The sequence below is a fragment of the Bos javanicus genome, chromosome 24, assembly GCF_032452875.1.
Source record: "Bos javanicus breed banteng chromosome 24, ARS-OSU_banteng_1.0, whole genome shotgun sequence".
NCBI classification, from domain to species: domain Eukaryota; kingdom Metazoa; phylum Chordata; class Mammalia; order Artiodactyla; family Bovidae; genus Bos; species Bos javanicus.
Genome location: NC_083891.1, coordinates 48,551,322 through 48,569,272, shown reverse-complemented (window position 1 = coordinate 48,569,272; position 17,951 = coordinate 48,551,322). Strand labels below are relative to the sequence as shown.

Below are 17,951 nucleotides of genomic sequence, written 5' to 3'. Positions count from 1 at the left end.
AGAGTCGGACACGACTGAGCAACTTTGACTTGGAGGGTGGTGGGAGGCAGTGGAGACTTAGTATGGATGTGTCTGGTGGAGGGGGCTGAGCGAGCCCTCTCTTGCCTGTGCAAAACCATGCTCGTTGGAGACACGGTTCTACCAGCCCAGGGGAGGCCTGCTTCTTTGCCAAGGTCTTCAGATCCATGTATCACTTCTAGTTCTGGGTGACGGGAGTGCCCTTAGGCCAGCATCCATTCCAGGAACGGTTCTTTCCTCTTCTTTGATGCCTGCTGGTGTCTCTGAGAGCCTCAGAGGAGAGTCTTCAAGAACACCTGCATGATATGAAACCGTGGTCCTGGCTCCGTCCACCGTCAACTTGGGCCCAAACCAAGGAGCTTAGGCAAGAGCGTTCCATCCTGTTTTTAAGGAACGTTATTCAGCTGCATTTGTTGTCTGGTTGGGAACAGTGATGGCAAACTGGGGATTTGGCCTGGGTGCCTATGTGTGTGTGTGTTTTAATGTCTCCTTCCTGTGCCTGGAAACAGGCAACTTGTGGTTTCTCTGGTATCTGCCATGGGGAGTGGGGTGGGGGTGGGTTGAGTTCATCTAAGTGGCCAAGAGCACGGGCTTTGGGGTTGTCAGACGGAGCAGCCCACGTGACCGTGAGCAAGCCCCTTACCTACCCACTCCCTTTCCTTCACGCCACTGTGAGGAGTGACAGTCTGGATCTCTGGGGACCCACACATCCCCTAGTGCCAACCTGATGACTCAGGCCCAGGCCAGCTCACCTGGTGCACACCCATTGAAGACCAGTCACAGACAGCAGCTTAGACTCTTGGCCTCTTCTGCAAGCCTTGAGGTCATGCACTCAACCCTGGAGAAGGGCTCACTGTTAAACTCCCTTTGTCCTGAAAAGAATGAGGCAGTCAGGCAGGAGTTAAATGCAGGGTGACAGCATTTAAAGGCTCTGGAGCAAATTGGGGCTGCCCTGCCGGCCAGACTAGATGGGCTGCTGCCTCATGCATCCTGTCACCGAGACAGAACCTGGCCAGCTGTGGAGGGGGAGGGGGTCAGGTGAGGGTCAGGTTTTGGTGTGTCTCTTGCCACAGTCTGGGACACTAACCCCCCCTCCCCAGGTAGGCTTTGCCTTAGCAGAGCCCAGCTGTCAGCCTCTGGACCTGAAGAAATGTCAAAAGATTCATGATCCAGTTGGGCTCCCTGGGCTACTTCCTTGCTGCTGTTACTGTCCCACGACGCTGCTCCTGCATACAGTGCTCGCATTAACGCTCCCTTCACAGCCGGTGTCTGAAGCCAGTGGGAGAAAAAAAAAAAGCACAGGCGGGGGTCTCCAGACCTGCCTGCACGTTAGGACCCCTGGGATCTTTCACCTCACGGTCTGCTGGCACGATCCCAGCATCAAGTGTTTTTTGAGGCCTGCCGGGTGATTTCAAGGTGCGGACAAGTTGGGGAGCCTCTGATGTAGGGGATAAAAGGATCTCTGTTCCCATGGGGAGTATCTCTGGTAGCTTCTCTTGGTGGCTGTGCACAGATTCTGTCTGTGCTCCTATGGTGAAGAATTCAAGTGTCTTGCTTGTTGAGCCTCTTCTCAGCTAAGACATTTGCTCAGTTGTAGGGGTTTCCCTGGTGGCTCAGCGGTACAGGATCTGCCTGCCAATGCAGGAGACATAGGCTCAATCGCTGGGTCGGGAAGAACCCCTGGAGAAGGAAATGGCAACCCACTCCAGTGTTCTTGCCTGGAGAATCCCAGGGACGGGGGAGCCTGGTGGGCTGCCGTCTATGGGGTCGCACAGAGTCGGACACGACTGAAGCGACTTAGCAGCAGCAGCAGCAGGGGGTTTCTCTGGTGGCTCAGCGGTACAGGATCTGCCTGCCGATGCAGGAGATGTAGGCTCAATCACTGGGTCGGGAAGAACCCGTGGAGAAGGAAATGGCAACCACTCTAGTATTCTTGCCTGGAAAATCCCACGGACAGAGGAGTCTGGCAGGCTACAGTCCATGGGGTCACAAAGAGTCCGTCCTGATGTAGCAACTAAACCACCGCAAGAAATTTGACAAGATGTGTTAACTCTGCCCCTTCCTCCTGTTGGCTTTGCTGTAGTGAAGGACATTATAAAAGTGACCCTGAGACAGGGTTTCCTTTCAGGATGATGAAGGTGTTCTGGAACTTGGTAATGATGTTGCTCAGCTCTGCAGGTGCTGTCAGTGTCGTTAATGGTAAATGTTATGTGATGTGTATCTTGCCACAATCTTAAAAAATAGTGACCTGCGGTAGCTTTTAAATACATGCAGGTATTTAGATAGTGCCTAAGAAACACCAGCTCTGGAGGATAAAACACTGGGAGCTATTGGAGGTAGACACTTATTTCCAAAGCATCTCTGAGGTCTCACAGGGTGGGGGAGTGGGGTGCAGGGAGTGGGAGGGATTGATCAAGGGCCTGTCTCTGTGATTTTTCAGCCTTTCCTTTTCCATGCTGGTGGCAGAAAGGAGAGACAGGAAGGTTCCCTGTGGCTCATTTTTCCATGGCTGACCTTTCAGCAGGGGAATAGGTCCCCTTCTTCCCTCTCTGCTCCGGATGCTGTTTTCCTCTGGGCAGCCCAGGGTCTAGTAAGCAGCCCTGCAGGGGCTATCTCCCAAAGCCTGGGGTCCTCCTGGCTCCCGCTGGGCAGTCTGGACCCCTCCTCTGGTCCTGCTGCCCGAGCCTCTGGTCCATGTGAGGTCTTTGCTGAGGCTGTAGGGCTGCAGAGCAGGCTAGTGACTCGTGGGAGCCCTGCCTTTGCAGGAGCCCTGTGAAAGGATACTGTACAGTGTGACCACTGGGAGGTCACCACTGGCCCAGCCATCTCTCTCGCTCAGTACTGAATGGCTAGCCCAGTCTGGCTGTGTGCCTACTGTCACAGACAGGCTTCCTCTCTGGGCTATTTTCAGCGGGAAGATATTATTAACTGCTGAGGCACAGTTCTCAATTTAGTGGCTAACACACCAAGAAAGCAACATTCCCTTGGTGGCGGCCGCTCTACCTAAACACATTGGCTCACGGCAGGGTGCTTCTCCCCGTGGGGATCTGCACCTCTAGCCCACTTTCTGGGGTAGCTGGGACTGTAGATTCAGCAGCTACCATAGAGAAAAACGAGGCTTTTTCTTAAAGCTGACTCAGTTAGAGGTGTAGACAGTGATTGTGGTTTATCTTCTAAGATGAGGAGTTCTTTGTGACTGGCATGGGGCACTGCACGGAAATAGGAACTTTCTATGGAGTTTAGGGCAGTTGTTTAAACCAGGGTGATAACTTTCACCTTGGAAGTGAACAGGAAATATTGGGACAAGACAGGAAATTGCATCATTCCTTTTATGAGAAGAACTCCAGAAAAAAGTGGTTCATGAAAGGTAGTGGCTGCGAGGAGGCCAGCCGGGTTCTGTTTTGGTTTGTTTCTTTCCTAGCCCCTTCTTTTCCTTCCACTCTCCGAAGAACTTTTAGGCCATTTTCATTTAAGAAAGAGGCTGTTTGAGAACTTTATGTTATTTTTATTATTAAAAAAAAATTTTTTTTTTAACCAGAAGGGTCACCTTCGGTTGAAATGTTAACGGCAGCCTTATTTCCCGGTTTACTAAAGAATCTTTCATGACTTTTTCAGCTTCCTTCCCCAAGTGGTGAAGCTGAGCAGCTCTTGGCTGGAAGCGAATTTTGGTTTGGCTACACAGTCTTCTTCCATGCTGAGCCCCACCCTGTGTCATTAGCTCAGTTTTAACTTGCAAAAAAAAACAACAACACACACACACACAAACAAACATATTTTGGGGGGCAGGGGGGTAGGTAGAAATCTACTGATGCCCATAGCCTTTTCACCCCAGCGTGGGGTCCCCTTGACCACGGTGCCTGACACCTGGAAGGCTGGGGCTGTCTTTATTTACAAGCTCTGAGCCTCCTTTTGCTCAGGGAGTCCCTGCCTTAGCTTCCTGAGTGTCTAGTTCTGGGGTTCTGGTGAAAAGAGGTGGCAGACAACAGTTCCCCTGGTGCAGCTGTGCCCGGGAGCTGTGCTTTGCCCTGGGGCACGGGGGTATCATGGCCCTCAGACACCCAGTAGCTTCCCCCAGAAAGAGGGCTTGTGCAGCCCCTTAGTGGAGAAGGTGGGGTTGTGCCGGGTGTGAAAACAGTTGTCATTTTACTCATCTCTGGGTTTCTAAGTCCCCTCTTTGACAGAGTCATTGTTCTCTGACGGGGGTGGGACATGGGACAGGACCCTGACCCGGGCTGCCAAGGAGCCATCTTTAGGATGGAGACCAGGAAGAAAGAAGTTTGTGTGTGGCCGGCTTGCTCCTTTCCCCCCCAGCTTTTTTTTTTTTTTCTTTTTCCTTATTGGGCTTTGTTTTGTTTTCATAACACAACAAGGGCCCTGGGGGTGTGTAAAAGCATTGTGGAATACTTGGTGGGGGTAGCGTGTCCAGACCGAGCAGGACGCCAAGGCAGAAGGCTGTGGGCAGGTGGTGAGCCCACAGAGGTGGCCTGGCCGGCGCCTGGCTTGGAAACACCTCCCGGGATCAGCCGCAGCCGGCTGGCAAGGAGCTGAGGACAGGGGCTCTCTTCCTGCCTGCGCAGGGAGCCTGGGGCCAGGCCTCAGCCTTTCTGGCTGACCCCTGCCTGGAAGGCACCCTCCCAAATAGGTGGGTTCACACAGGCCACCTCCTGCCAGTTGGAAGCTGGGGTGGGGGTGGGGGTGGTCGGTGGGGGACCAACTGCTTTGGGAGAAGCCAGCGTGTCCCTGTGGTACAATCACTTAGCAGTGATTTATTGAGCACCTACTGTGTGCCAGGCTCTGCTGAGCACCTACTGTGTGCCAGGCTCTGCCGGGCACAAAGGCTGTGTAGTTCTTGGACTCTGCAAAGGGTTACAGTTCGTCTGAGGGTGTTAGGGGGTCAGTGAGGTGGAGGGTCCTTGGAGCAGAATTTGGCAGCTTCCGAGCTGTGGGGTGAGCTGTTGTTGTAAGACACAGCTGAGGTGCAGGGGCGGGCCTGGGGCTGTGCTTTGCTTGTGAAGTCTGTTGAGAGCCGAGATAAAACAAAAGCTTGTTGATAAACAGAGGTCTGTCTCCCCTGTTCCTGTGTCTGTCCCTGCTCCCCATTATCTTGATGGTGAGATAACAGCCCGTAATAGCAGGAGGTAGGGTTGTAGTCCAGACCCTGGGAGTCCAGACTCCCAGCCGTACCTGGGAGCACAGCTGAGCACGCAGTGGGGGCAGGGGACATCTGGAATGGTAGCGTTTATGTCTTTACAGCCACAGGGGAGGTGGGACGTTTCCAAAGCCCGGGAGTTTGACTTTTCTAACTCTGGGGGGCTTGATTCTCTAGAAGGCCATCTGGGGAAGCAACACTTGGTTTTTAATTTAAAATCTGACGGTCAAGTCCATTTTTGAGTTCCCAGATGATCTGAGAGGCTCTGACCCGCCTGCGGGTGGGGTTCCGCGAGGTAATCTAACACCTAGTTACCAAAGGGTTTCATGTTCGCATGCATCCTGCTCTGGCTGTCCCCCTGAGGCCGACTGACGGCTTCTTGGGAGTTCACTGGTTTCATTCATTCGTTCTTGCTCCTGTGTCAAGTCCGAAGAGCTGTTTTGCCCTAGGGTTTGTTCCCGGACAGTAAGGGAAAGGTGGATTTCAACTCCAGCTTCCCTCTTGCAAAATGTGGAGTTTCTATCTTTTAGACTCAGGTCACCAAGCCCGAACTGGTGGCTCTCGTGTTTACTCATTTCTGTGTTGCTTTTTTTTTTTTTTACTTTTTAACTTGGGGTTAACAGGAACAAAAAAGGACTAAGCCCAGAAAGGACTGTGCTGTCAGTAAACTCGCCTTTCTGCCTTTGCCCCCTGGAGTTTAAATCTCCATCGCCCTTTCCCACCTTGCGGTTGGTCTGCTGAAGTTGGCAGGTCTCCTTCTCCAGTAGGCTCAGCGAGCTTCTGGGGCTCGAGAGGGCCTGGAAGAGCTGCTCTGCTCAGAAAGTGCCTGGGGACCTTGCCAGCCCCAGGGCAGCCTCCCAGCCAGCGCGGCCCCTCCCCCTCATTAATCAGTAACCCAGAGGGAAAAGCAAGAGATGCGTTCTTCCTATGATCTGGGTGCACAGTACAGTTCTTAAAAACAGATGGGCCCCATCTCCAGCTCAATGGGATCAGAGTCAAAGCCCCGCTGGGGATGTTTCCTGGGGAAGAGACCTGGCATTGAGGGGCTTGCAGAGATTCAGAAGCTGCCCTCGTCCCCCAGCCCAATGTTTGTCAGATGCCCAGGATGGGTTTGGAGAGGTTACAGTGGGAGGGAAAGTGCCCACTCTCCAGGTTTCCGTCCTCTGGGCTGAGGTTGGAGGCACAGCCACCAGCTGGCTGCATGGCCTTTGTGGAGCCATTTTTGTCCTGGACCTTAGTTTTTTCCTCTACAAAATAAGCCAGTGGACTTGGTTCTCAACGCCCCTTGCAGCACCGAATGGCATCCTGTGATCTGTGATTTTTGGTTCTTGGATTGGAAGGTGTGTGAGAATGAAACCTCTGTTGCTGAGGTGGTGGGTAGCTCATGGGCTCTTCCTTTGGTGAAGAAAAAGACTGCCGTTCTTCAGGTTTTTTGTTTGCAGACAGAAGGATCATTTCCCCCAGAAAAATGCATATGCATACCAATATTTGCAGGTATTTCCTGGGGTCCTTCCCCCAGCAGCCCCCACCGAGGAATCCACTGTACTCAAGAAGGCAGGGTGAACTGGAGAGGATTAGGAGAAGCCGAGCCTTTTCCCCCAGAAGTGGAATTGCCGGGCACGTGGTCATTCTGTGTTGGGTTTTTGGAGGCAGGGCCAATCCTGACTTGTGTGTCTGTATAGATGGATCACAGATCACTTGAGGCAACCAGGTGGGCTTGAGGCTGAGTTCTGGGGCAGGGGGGTGGGGGGTGGAGTGAGGGGTGCAGTGGAGGAGGAGGGGTGGCCTGGCTCTGCGGTTATCCCCGCCAGACTGGAACCCACATTTATGCGAGGCCCAGAGTCCTCTGAAATGTGGGGCACACAGCACAGAGCCACAGGGGGGCCTTGAGAAGGGTGGTCCAGAGTGGGGGGACTGGAGACTTAAGGGTGGGAGGGCCTGCGAGGAGTGGAGGGTGGGGGGCTCAGGCCCAGGAGGTATACTGGGTGCTTTGGGGGTGAAAGGGCTGAGATCGCTGAACAGTGAGTGTGCCAAAGCCAGGGAGATTAGATTACGGGGCAGACAGAAGTAATGATTAACTTTCCCTGTCTGCACACCGGCTCCTCTCTGTCGAACTGTTGTTTTTCCCTGCAAGTACAGTGCGGCCCTGGCCTGGCCCTGCTGTGGGGTTGTAAAGAAAGAAGGAATGAGGGCTGGGAGTGAGTGGGGGGCGGGGAGCCAGGGAGCTGGCCGGAGAGGAAGGCTTTTCCATCAGATCCAGCATTGGAATTTATTGGCCGGAATGCAGTAAATGTTCAAAATGCCATCCCGTCCAACAGTTTTCATAATTGTTATGGAACAAGGGGAGCTGGGGGAGGGGAGGGATGAAAAGGACTTTTGTTTCTCGCTGGATTTTTCCACATCTTCGGACGGTTTCTCTACCCTCTAGAAAAAAAAAAAATCGAGAGTTGAGCTGAAGGAGGGTGGGGGACGGGGTGGGGGCAGGGCCAGCATCTGGGGCTGGAATACCTTGCAGGGAGCCTGGAGGGTCACTGCGGGCTCCCCGGGCTTTATTAAATCGAGGACCACAGCAAAAGCAGCTCCAGCAGAGCCTCCAGACATGCAGAATCAGACCAAAGAACTGCCCTGCACCTCTGGGGGTTGCGTCCTTTCGGAAAATTGGCTTATTCTGCATCTGTGTTTGTTAAGATTCTTGAATGTGTTAGCCAGCGAAACTTACAAGTGGTCTGCAACAAGAAGAAAATGCAGGGCTTTCTGGTGGTTTAAGAAGAGGTTCTTTATTTGTTGGGCTGCACACCCCCAGTTGAGAATCTTCCTGCGGAATTTGGGGGCGATTTCAGGACCCATTGCAGGTGGGGATGGGGGTGGGTGAGAGTTGTGGGGTATTCCCCTCCTTTTCATGTCTTCGTGGAAGTGGCCAGGATCCTCCCCCCAGGGGAGCAGGTCGGAGAGCAGGTGACAACCGTGCGGGTCTGGGGGGCTCTGTGTGTGCAAGTGTGTGAACCCCCTTTCTGAAGGGAGCTGCTGAGTTATGTGAGGAGGGGGGTGATGGTGGGGATGTGGGCGTTGCACCATGGGGTGGAAGAGACTTGAAATTCAGACTTGCAGGATGAGGCTGGATGCACACTAACCAACCGCCGGGGAGGCCCATTTACTGTAAATATTATGAATGGAGTTGGCCGGGCTGGGAGTCCACACCCTTCCTCTGAGGCCTCTGGGAGCCCAGCAGAGCTGGCCTCCTCAGAAGGCAGGCAGCCGGGTACACGCTATAATTTGCATGGCTGAAGGCTGGGGCACAGGAAGCCGAGTCAGCCGGCTGGCGAGACAGATGGGAGCTTTTGATATGTGTGGCTTCCCGCCCCTGCCCGGCGCTACCCTCAATTATATCCTCTGATGGCAAAACACTGCTCTTAGGAGGGACCCCTGGGCTGGGGGGCCTCTGACTTGGGCCATCTGAGGGGCTCTGGGGGGTGGGGCTGGGGCCCATCGTGGGGGAGCAAGGAAGTACATTTTACCTCTAGTAACGGATTACTCATCACAATTTTTAAGGCACAGTCACGAAATCTTCAAGACTAGCAGGATCTGCCAAGTGTGTAAGCTCGGGGAGTTTGCAGGAGGAAGGAGGGTGACGATGAGTGAGAAGCTTCAGGGCACCAAGCCCGGTGGGCATTGGAAATAAAATAGCAATACAGGCCACCCTCCCCTGAGGACTCACTTCTTCCTGGGGGCCAGGCTTGATGGGAGACAGGAAGAACACAAGTTTGTAACTCTTTGCAGTTAGGGGGAAAAAAAAATTGGATTAGAGATGGACCCAGCCAAATCTGACTCCCATCTCCTTTTCCTTCCAATTTTGTTTTGTTTTTGTTTTATTGTTGCAAATGAAATGCAAAAATGTGCCCCGCTCCTCAAAGTTATTTTCTTAACTCTCCGGAAGGTAGTAAAAATAAAGGGAACCAGTGTTGTTTAATACTGAATCTCCCCGAGTGGAGCCGGAGCCTAGCAGAGCCAAAAGGGGGCCCCTCACCCACCTTCCTGTTAGCTGTGGGCAGGTCACACTGCGACTCTTGACGGGGCAAAGCCACTTGACCAAGGTCACAGAGCAGCGGCTTATAGGCAAATAAGTCTTTTCACTCCTGGCTTCTTGGTGCAAGGGAGCCGGACCCCACACTTGGGGACAGAGTAGGCATAGCAGTTCCAAAGTAGGCTCTGAAGGACACTTGTTTTCCCCTCTGGCGTTTGGAGAGGACTGGTGTGGCTTTAGAGGCCTGAGGTGTCTGCCCACCCACAGCTCACACAAGGCTGTATTCTGGCCTTGAACCCAGCTCTGCTCTTCAGCAGGTGATAGGTGTCTCCACCTGCCTCGTTCCCCCTCCATTAACATCAGGATGCTAACACCATGCAGCTTCACGGGGTCCCCTATCTGTGAGCCCCTTTCCAGTGGGTGTCAAGTGTCACCCTAGAACCCTTCTCCGATTTGGGGTGAGGTGGGGGTGGGGTGGGGTGCGGTCTGCATTTTCTGAGCACTTGGAGAGCCTCCGAGATGATACGCCCCCTAAAAGTTGAGAACCTTCAGTGTGGCTGCTGGCCAGGCCCCGACCTCTCACGGACTTCTAGCAAATTGTCATAACACCAGTGAAGCCACTACTGGGAGCTCCGTTTTAGGGAGCCTCTGGAGGCAGATTTGAAGGGAGATGTCTGACTCCATAGCTGGGAGATTGGGCCCAGGGATCTGAAGAAGCGCCCTGGCCTTTGAAGGAGAGCCGTTGGGACCCCCTGCCATCCCCAAGTTCAGCCACCTTGGTGGAGAACCTCATTGCCAAGCTCTGGGAAGGGAAAAAAAAAGAAATCCAACCTTTTTTTTCTGCCTTCTTCCAGCCAGAATTCATTCTTGATCCCTTTGATGCAAGAGCTTGGGGTGGTGGTGATGCGTCTCGTCTCAGCGTTTGTTGGGTACCTGAGAGTTAACCTGAAGCATTTTGAATTGGTTTCAGCCCCCATGGGGAGCTTGTGCTAACCCCCAGAGCTGTCTTTGCTGCCCCTGGAGTCTAGGGGAGCAGCTCTGGCGTCATCTTTCGAGTTCCAGATGAAGCCGTAAACGTGGCCGATTAGAGCCACCCCAGAACCCAGACTGAGCTCAGACGGCGCAGTAAACGCTTATGTATTTGTTTTAGTTTGGGGCCATTTGCTTCCCGAAAACTGAAAACCAGTGAGAAACTGTTCGTTAATTGTGTTGGGGGTGAGATTGGATGCGACGGGTTGGCACTATTATCTCAGTCCCTGTCCCTGGAGTGGGCTGGCTGCTCTCAGAACAGCCAGTTTCCTGCCCAGGGTGGGGACCCAGGCTGACGGGAGCTGTTAACCTTTGGGACGACTGCTCAGGGGGAGGACAGGATGAGGCAGCCCTCGGCGGCGCCGGGAGTCCCGAGGAGGGAGGACCCTGGACCTGAGAGGCGAGGCGTGGCCATGTTTGCATCCCAGGGTTGCCGGGTGTACTGCTGGGCCTGCATGGGTGCCCTCCCGTTGCCCTCCTCGGCCTGGGTTCCATCCCTAACCGCCGGGGAGGGTGGTGGCTCGAAGACCCATCCCACTGTTGGTAATGAGAATGTTGGATAAGAGAGGTTAGTTTCTTTATCATCCAAGTGCCTCTCGGAGAAGAGCATTCCAGCCCCCTGAGGCCCCTGGCAGTGGGCACATAGGGCTCAGTGGGCGCCTGCTGCTGTGACTCTGTGCTATCTCGGTTTCCCAAGAGCATCCTTGTGAAAAGTCAGACCCCCGCCTCCCCCACCCCATCAGCACCCCTTCTGTGTGTGGATCCAGCTTGCATGCAGTGGCCTCACTTCAGATGTTCGCAGAATCCTCCTAGGTGCTTTGGAACAGCTCTGCCTCTCTGGCCTTATGGTCACCTTCCTAAACTGGAAACGACATGGTACCATCAAGGCCCTGACCTTGGCCTTTTCTCTGTCCCTCCAGTTTTTTCTTTTCTTCATCATTTCCTCACATCTTCAATTAAAAAAAAAAAAATTCCCCTCTTACCTACAGTGTGGCCTTGAGGTCTGGTCACCCTGTGCCATTGCCATTCCAGGCATGAGATTCATTCATGAGCCCCTGGTCTTCTAGAAGGGTCTGGTCTGTTCATTCATGACCAGGGTAATTAAATAACTCTTTGTGCGAGGCAGGGAGCTCCTTGTTAAGTGGTCTTCCCTAATGCAAGTGCAAACACGAGGCAAAGTCCTTCCCCTTCTCCACACCGCCTCCCCCCTTTTCCTCTTAAAGGGTAGATTTTTATGCTTTAAGGGAAATTGGGAAGTGGAGGGGGGAACAACCTTAAAGGAATTTTAGGCCGATTCAGCACTTTTCTGGGGTTGCTCCAAAAATTCCCTGCACTGTAATAAAAAGAAAAAATTGTGAGCAGGCATCTGATTAGTTCGCTTTTTACAACACAGCTTTTCTTTTGGATGCTTTAAAAGGCACAAATACGGTTTTAAGACAAGCCCCTGTACAGTTTTCTGAGGAGGGAGAAGTTGTTGAAAATACCGGAAAAGGTTATAAAAGCTGAGGGAAATTAACAAGGGATGGAGAGTTGTGCCTTTGGAGGTTAAGTATCAGCCCCCAGGATACGAAGACCCTTCCTCGGTCCTTCTAACGAGGTGGGGGGACTTGTTTTTCTGTGCACGGCCCTCCTGGCTCCTCACCTCGAAACCTGGGAAGCCCCAGGAGCTGTCTGCACAGACCTTTGTGGGGAGACGCTTGTGGGCTGCGGGCCTGGTTCAGGGAACTGTGTTTCTCTGAAGATGCTGCTGAGGGCTTCCCAGAAATGTGCCCAGACGCCAGGAGTCGAATCCGAAGTGGCAATTTGGGGCATTGCACTGCGCCCCTCGACGTGTGCTGCGTCCCCTCTGGCGAAGGGTTTGCGTGAGAGCCTGTTTTTGTGCTCAGAGCTAGAGTTCAGGAGCAGCAAGGAGAAGAGGTATCAGGGTACCAGGGGACTGCAAGGTGACATGGGAGGGTTGGTGAGGGTCCTCCTACCCCCCACTTAGGGCACTTTCTGTGGGCTTTCGGGGGGCCTTGTTCACATCCAGGGACACCTGCACGCTGCCGTTTCTCTGGGCTGGGCCATTCACCTCCACAGAAAGAAGCTCTTTGCAGGGGATGTCTGGAAGCAAATTGCTGGGTGGACTGGCGGGCTGCACAGATGAAAGAGAAACCCACCAGAATACACCCCCCCCCCCCCCGCCCCCCGCCGCCTACTGTCCATACATCAGGCCCCAGCCCCCAACCAACTTCCCCTGCCGCCCTGAGGCCCAGCAGGCAGACGAGGCCCCCACCCAGCTTCTCCTGGCCCCGGGGGGCCTGGTACAGGGGTCACTTGATCTTCAGCCCCCTGTCCTCCTCTTACTCCTCCCCCCGCCCCCCACAAGCCCTCTGCTGGAGAGGGTGCCAGGTTTCAGGGGAGCCACGCCAAGGGTCTCCTCAGCCTCCCTCCCAGCAACTCCTTCCTTTCCAGGCCAGTTTGTTGTCCCCAGTTGGGATAATAGCACTTCTTTCAGTTTGAAACACTCTCCCAGCTGCGACAAGCAGGAGGGGAGGGCAAGCGCCCCGGGCCTTGCAGAGGAGTGCCTTCTCCTCCCCAGCAAACTTGGACGCCAGAGCGCTTTTATTTACGTGGCTGTTCTGGGGCTTTGGTGTAGCAGCCGTCAGAGCCCAGCTCCCTCGGCAAGAGGGTTCAAAGATTGCCAGCGCTCACGAGTTTATTAGCAGTTGATGGATACTTTGCAGAAACAAGTTAATGCCTGATGACTCACCTTCTGCTCCGAGCCCTTGTCCCTCTCTTGTTTTTCCATATGTTCCCGTGTGTGTGCACGCAAACACACACTCAAAACACACAGTTGAAACGCACTCACATTCAGGCACATAGCCTCTCTCGTGCTTGTAGTTCAGAAAGGCCAGTGAGGGTGGGAGCGGACGGGCCAGGTTTCTGGTGTTGATTTTAGGGGTGGGGGTTGCAGGGAGGCTGGACCCTTAGTCTCCCCATTTTGTGTAGCTGGGGGGGCAGGCCTTTGAGAAGGCTGGGTGGGGTATCTTGGGGACCTTTGCTCAGGCTGTCCCAGGGGGTCACCAAACACATTTGTACAGACTTATTCACGGGACAGCATGCAAGGCAGGCTGCTGCTTTAACAAAAAAAAAGGTAATGGAGCTGACTGGTTCCCAGGTCCTGACATGCCTGTGAACGTTGGAGGCAGTTGATGTACTGAGCTGCGCTGGTTACCCAGCCTGCCGGGCAGCAGGACACGGGCCCCATCCCTGCTCCAGCCCTGGCCTCTGTCCTGATACCCCGGCATCACCCAGGTGCTAAAACCCAGGGGTTCCACAATCAAAGAGGCCCAAACCAATCCAGAGATCTCTCACACCACCCCCAACCTTGGTGTCCCAAGCCCCCCACCCCAGTAAGTGAGAGGCGAGGACTGCAGGGAGGGCGGGAGGAGGAGGCCGCCTGCCCGGCCTTTCCCCGTTTTTGTTAACAAATACAAGACTTCCGGTCTCCGCCCTGCCACCACAAACCACAGCGTTCCTGCAGCCTGGCCGGGCTGGGGGAGATTTATGGTTCCCAGTCTGAGGCCTGCCCCGCCGGCTCCAGCTTAAGGAGGAAGGAGGAGTTGGAATGCCAGCCGCTGGAGGCCCCCCTTCCCTTCCATGGATCCCCCTTTTAAAGACACCCACCCCTACCCCCAACGCCTGTTCAGGAAAAATCACCTTGCCTGAATCACCCCAGTCTCCCCTGCTGCCTGTGGGTAGAAGCACCGTCTAGGAAGGCAGGGGTGGGGCCTCCAGGGGAGGAGGGGGATGGGAGGGGGCAGGGCACAGGGTTGGGTTGCTTCTCGGGAGGGAGGGGGAAGGGGGTGATGCCGGCAAGAAGGGCCTGCAAGCGTGGCCGAACCCACTGTAGACGTGCTGTCTTCTGTCTGGGCTGTGACACCAGGGTGCATGCTGTGATTTGGCGTGGAGACGTGAACTCAGCCTTTGTGTACAGATCTGCTGCTGATGGACACTCTGAGAGTTGTTTTTCTATTAAGAAGCTAGGTGTTTTTTTTGTTTTGTTTTTTTACCCCAAACCACCTCCATTAAAGTTTTTCCTGACAGTGATCCCTTATGACCAAGGCACTGATCTGAGAACCGGGTGACAAGCTCAGAGACTGTCTAGCAGGTGTTCCTGGCGTCCAAGTCTGGCTCTTTTGTCCCTGGAGCCTGAGGGAAAAAAAGCTTTCTGAGTCCAGGTTTTCTCACGAGGATGAGTTGAGGCTGGAGCCACTGGCCTTCAAGGTTCCATCCCGTTTAAAAGAACTGAAATTCTAGCCCTAAAACCAGGGCCAGTCAACTTACTGAGTGATCTTGGCTTCTGAGCTCTGCAAGGATGGGGCTTTACCTTTGGCCAGGTGGGCACATGTCCTGTGTTCTTGATAGAGTCGGGGAGGTGGGGGGAATGGAGGGAAGAGACTCCCCAGAGAGCCCCGCGCGTAGAGGCAAGGCTCTTCCATCACGGGGTCGAGCTTTCCAGACTCCCCGTAGGAGGACTGTCCAGCCTGCATCACAGCCAGCCACCTCATACCTCCTTCTGTCTTGCATCGAGAGACAGACCAATCGTGGAGGTGTATGTATGTGTGTGTCTTGGTTTTGGGAGGAAAATGAGAAGGCCAGTTTCCATCACCATTGATCATGTCCGCCTTTTGTTTTCCAGATTCCCAACTTCTTCTGGAGCCTGGGGATCGGTCACACTGGTGCGTGGTGGCATACTGGGAGGAGAAGACGAGAGTGGGGAGGCTCTACTGTGTCCAGGAGCCCTCCCTGGACATCTTCTATGATCTACCTCAGGGGAATGGCTTTTGCCTCGGACAGCTCAATTCGGACAACAAGAGTCAGCTGGTGCAGAAAGTACGGAGCAAAATCGGCTGTGGCATCCAGCTCACGCGGGAAGTGGATGGCGTGTGGGTGTACAACCGCAGCAGTTACCCCATCTTCATCAAGTCGGCCACACTGGACAACCCGGACTCCAGGACGCTGTTGGTACACAAAGTGTTCCCCGGTTTCTCCATCAAGGCTTTTGACTACGAGAAGGCGTACAGCCTGCAGCGGCCCAACGACCACGAGTTTATGCAGCAGCCGTGGACTGGCTTCACCGTGCAGATCAGCTTCGTGAAGGGCTGGGGCCAGTGCTACACTCGCCAGTTCATCAGCAGCTGCCCGTGCTGGCTGGAGGTCATCTTCAACAGCCGGTAGCCACGTGGGGAGAGGGCAAGCGGGAGCCGAGCGGGCCCAGTCCAAACTACTTTGCTGCTAATATTTCCCTCCTGAGTGCTTGCTTTTCATGCAAACTCTTTGGTCATTATTTCCCCCCCACCGCCCACCCTCCTTCTTCTCGTCGTCCTTGTTTATGTTCTGTTTTGTTCTTTGAGAAATAGCTTATGAAAAGAATTCTTGGGGTTTGGAGGGGCGGAGAGTGGTATGGTTGGCAGAACAGTGCGATACGAAAAAGAGGAAGCAAAAAAATCAGTACCACCGAACACTGCGTAAGTGGGGAGCAGGCCCCACCCTTGGTGTCATCACTGCCCTTGTCAGGGGTGTGTGTGTGTGTGTGTGTGCGCGCATCAGTGAGTGCATGCGTGTGTGTAGACGAGGGAAAGTGGTGTGCTCTGTTTCCTATGCATGTTGCCTGCTGAGAGGTTTGTGTCTCCCTTGCCCTTTGGACACGCTCAGTGGGGCAGCGGGTGTCCCAGCAGAAGGCTCTGTCCCCAGAGCCTGGGGAAGCCCCCACCCCGCCTCGCCCCTTCTCGGACATTGGCCTGTCCGAAGGCTTCTCTGAAGCCACCCCACCAGAGGCCGGACCAGAACCCGTTTCCCCGTGCTGCCTCACTCCCCTCTGGCCACCCTGCTGCCATCGTCACAGCTGTCTGTCTTGGCCATCTGCTCCTGGACATCTCTGAGATGGGCTTCCCAAGGGTTGCCGGGGCAGCCCCGTCACAGTATTGCTCACCAAGCGCCCTCTCAGTCCCCTCCACCTCTCCCCTGCCCTGGTTACATCAGGTTTTTCCTGGACTCACAAAGCCAGCTCAGCACTTTCCTCCCCTCCGCAGCCTGTGTGTTGAGCTCTGCTGTTAGACCAGCGAGGGGAGCAGCCCTCCACCCCCCACCCCCCACCCCTTCCCACCAAGAAGGATTCGGTCCATCTTAACCCAAGGTACCATCCTGAGCTGACACCTAACCCTATCATTTCTTCTACAACTCATACACTCGTATGATACGTTGACACTGCTCTTAGCTCAATGAGCATGTTTAGACTTTAACATAAGCTATTTTTCTAACTACAAAGGTTTAAATGAACAAGAGAAGCATTCTCATTGGAAATTTAGCATTGTAGTGCTTTGAGAGAGAAAGGACTCCTGAAAAAAAAAAAACAAAACCTGAGATTTATTAAAGAAAAAATGTATTTTATGTTATATATAAATATATTATTACTTGTAAATATAAAGACGTTTTATAAGCATCATTATTTATGTATTGTGCAATGTGTATAAACAAAATAAAGAAAAGATGCACTTTGCTTTAATATAAATGCAAATAACAAATGCCAAATTAAAAAAGATAAACACAAGATTGGTGTTTTTTTCTATGGGTGTTATCACCTGGCTGAATGTTTTTCTAAAGGAGTTTATGTTCCATTAAACAATTTTTAAAATGTATACTTGATTCCATGTTGTCCTCCAGCTCCTTTTTCTTCTGATGAGAGGAGGGTGGGATGCAGCCATCAGAATCCAGGACACTTGGGGGTCTCCCAGAGCTTGGTGGGGGAGGAAGCTGGGTCGGGGGAACCAGAGAAGGGAGAGACATCCAAAACCGCTTGGTCTTCCTCAGATCCTTAGGCAGGTGTCCTCAATTTGTAATGGGCAACCTTGGGGACCCCTCAGTTGCAAGGGCAGCTGATTTTTTAAAGCCTGAAGAGTTGAGAAAAGGGGATGTCATCTCAGATGACAGGGAGGCGGTTGCCCTGAGAGAGGTAAAGCCCCAAGCACTTGGGCCCCTTGCTTCCTACTTGTTAACTTCTCGATTCACATTAAATCCCGAAACTAGTGCAAGTTTCCCAGAGGAAAGTCACTGCCACCCTGGGTTCCAGGACAGATTCCCTGAGGGCTGAAGCCCTGGGGTTGAGATGAGGCGGGGGCTGAATGTTGGTGGGTGGAGGTCTCCCCAAGGTCTGCCAAGTCCTGTACTGGGCACTTGGGGAGCTGGAGTTGGCCAGAAGGAGTGCCAGTCCCACTCTGCCTCTGCAAACACTCTTCCAGATCTCTAATCCCTCGGCCCAGACCAGCTTAGCCATAGTGGCATCTGCTGGTCAACTGCCCCTTCGGGACTGCCCCCGGGATTTCCACTGCTTGATCTAAGCCACATTTTAGGTTTCTCGCACAAGAAATAGTCCAAATCAGGCACCAAACGAGGCTGTTTTCGTGTCTCTGAGACTCTTGAACCTTAAGATTTTGGATATTGCAAACTGATACAGTTTCAGAAAAAAAGTTTTTGGAGGGCCAAAATAGGATGGCCAAGTTTTCCTTTTGCCAAATGACACAAAGCATTACAGCCTACTGGCACTGCTACTTTAATTCAAGGGAATTGTACAATTGCGTAGCAAGAAGTGTGTGTGTGTGTGTGTGTGTGTGTGTGTGTGTGTGTGCGCGCGCGCGCTTAGTAGCTCAGATACGTCAGATTCTTTGCAACCTCAAGGACTGTAGCCCACCA

The 17,951-nt window shown here is 53.5% G+C and overlaps 1 protein-coding gene across 3 annotated transcripts in view; it reads left to right on the top strand.

Annotated features, from left to right (window-relative positions):
- Window positions 1-16,907, top strand: part of SMAD7 (SMAD family member 7) — a 28,672-nt gene extending 11,765 nt beyond the window's left edge. For all 3 annotated transcript variants that reach the window (XM_061400125.1, XM_061400124.1, XM_061400123.1), the window contains one exon: window positions 14,902-16,907. In XM_061400125.1, the coding sequence (XP_061256109.1) occupies window positions 14,902-15,440 (539 nt within the window). In that variant the 3' untranslated portion in view covers window positions 15,441-16,907. The remainder of the gene's footprint in view (window positions 1-14,901) is intronic.
- Window positions 16,908-17,951: the final 1,044 nt, after the last annotated feature.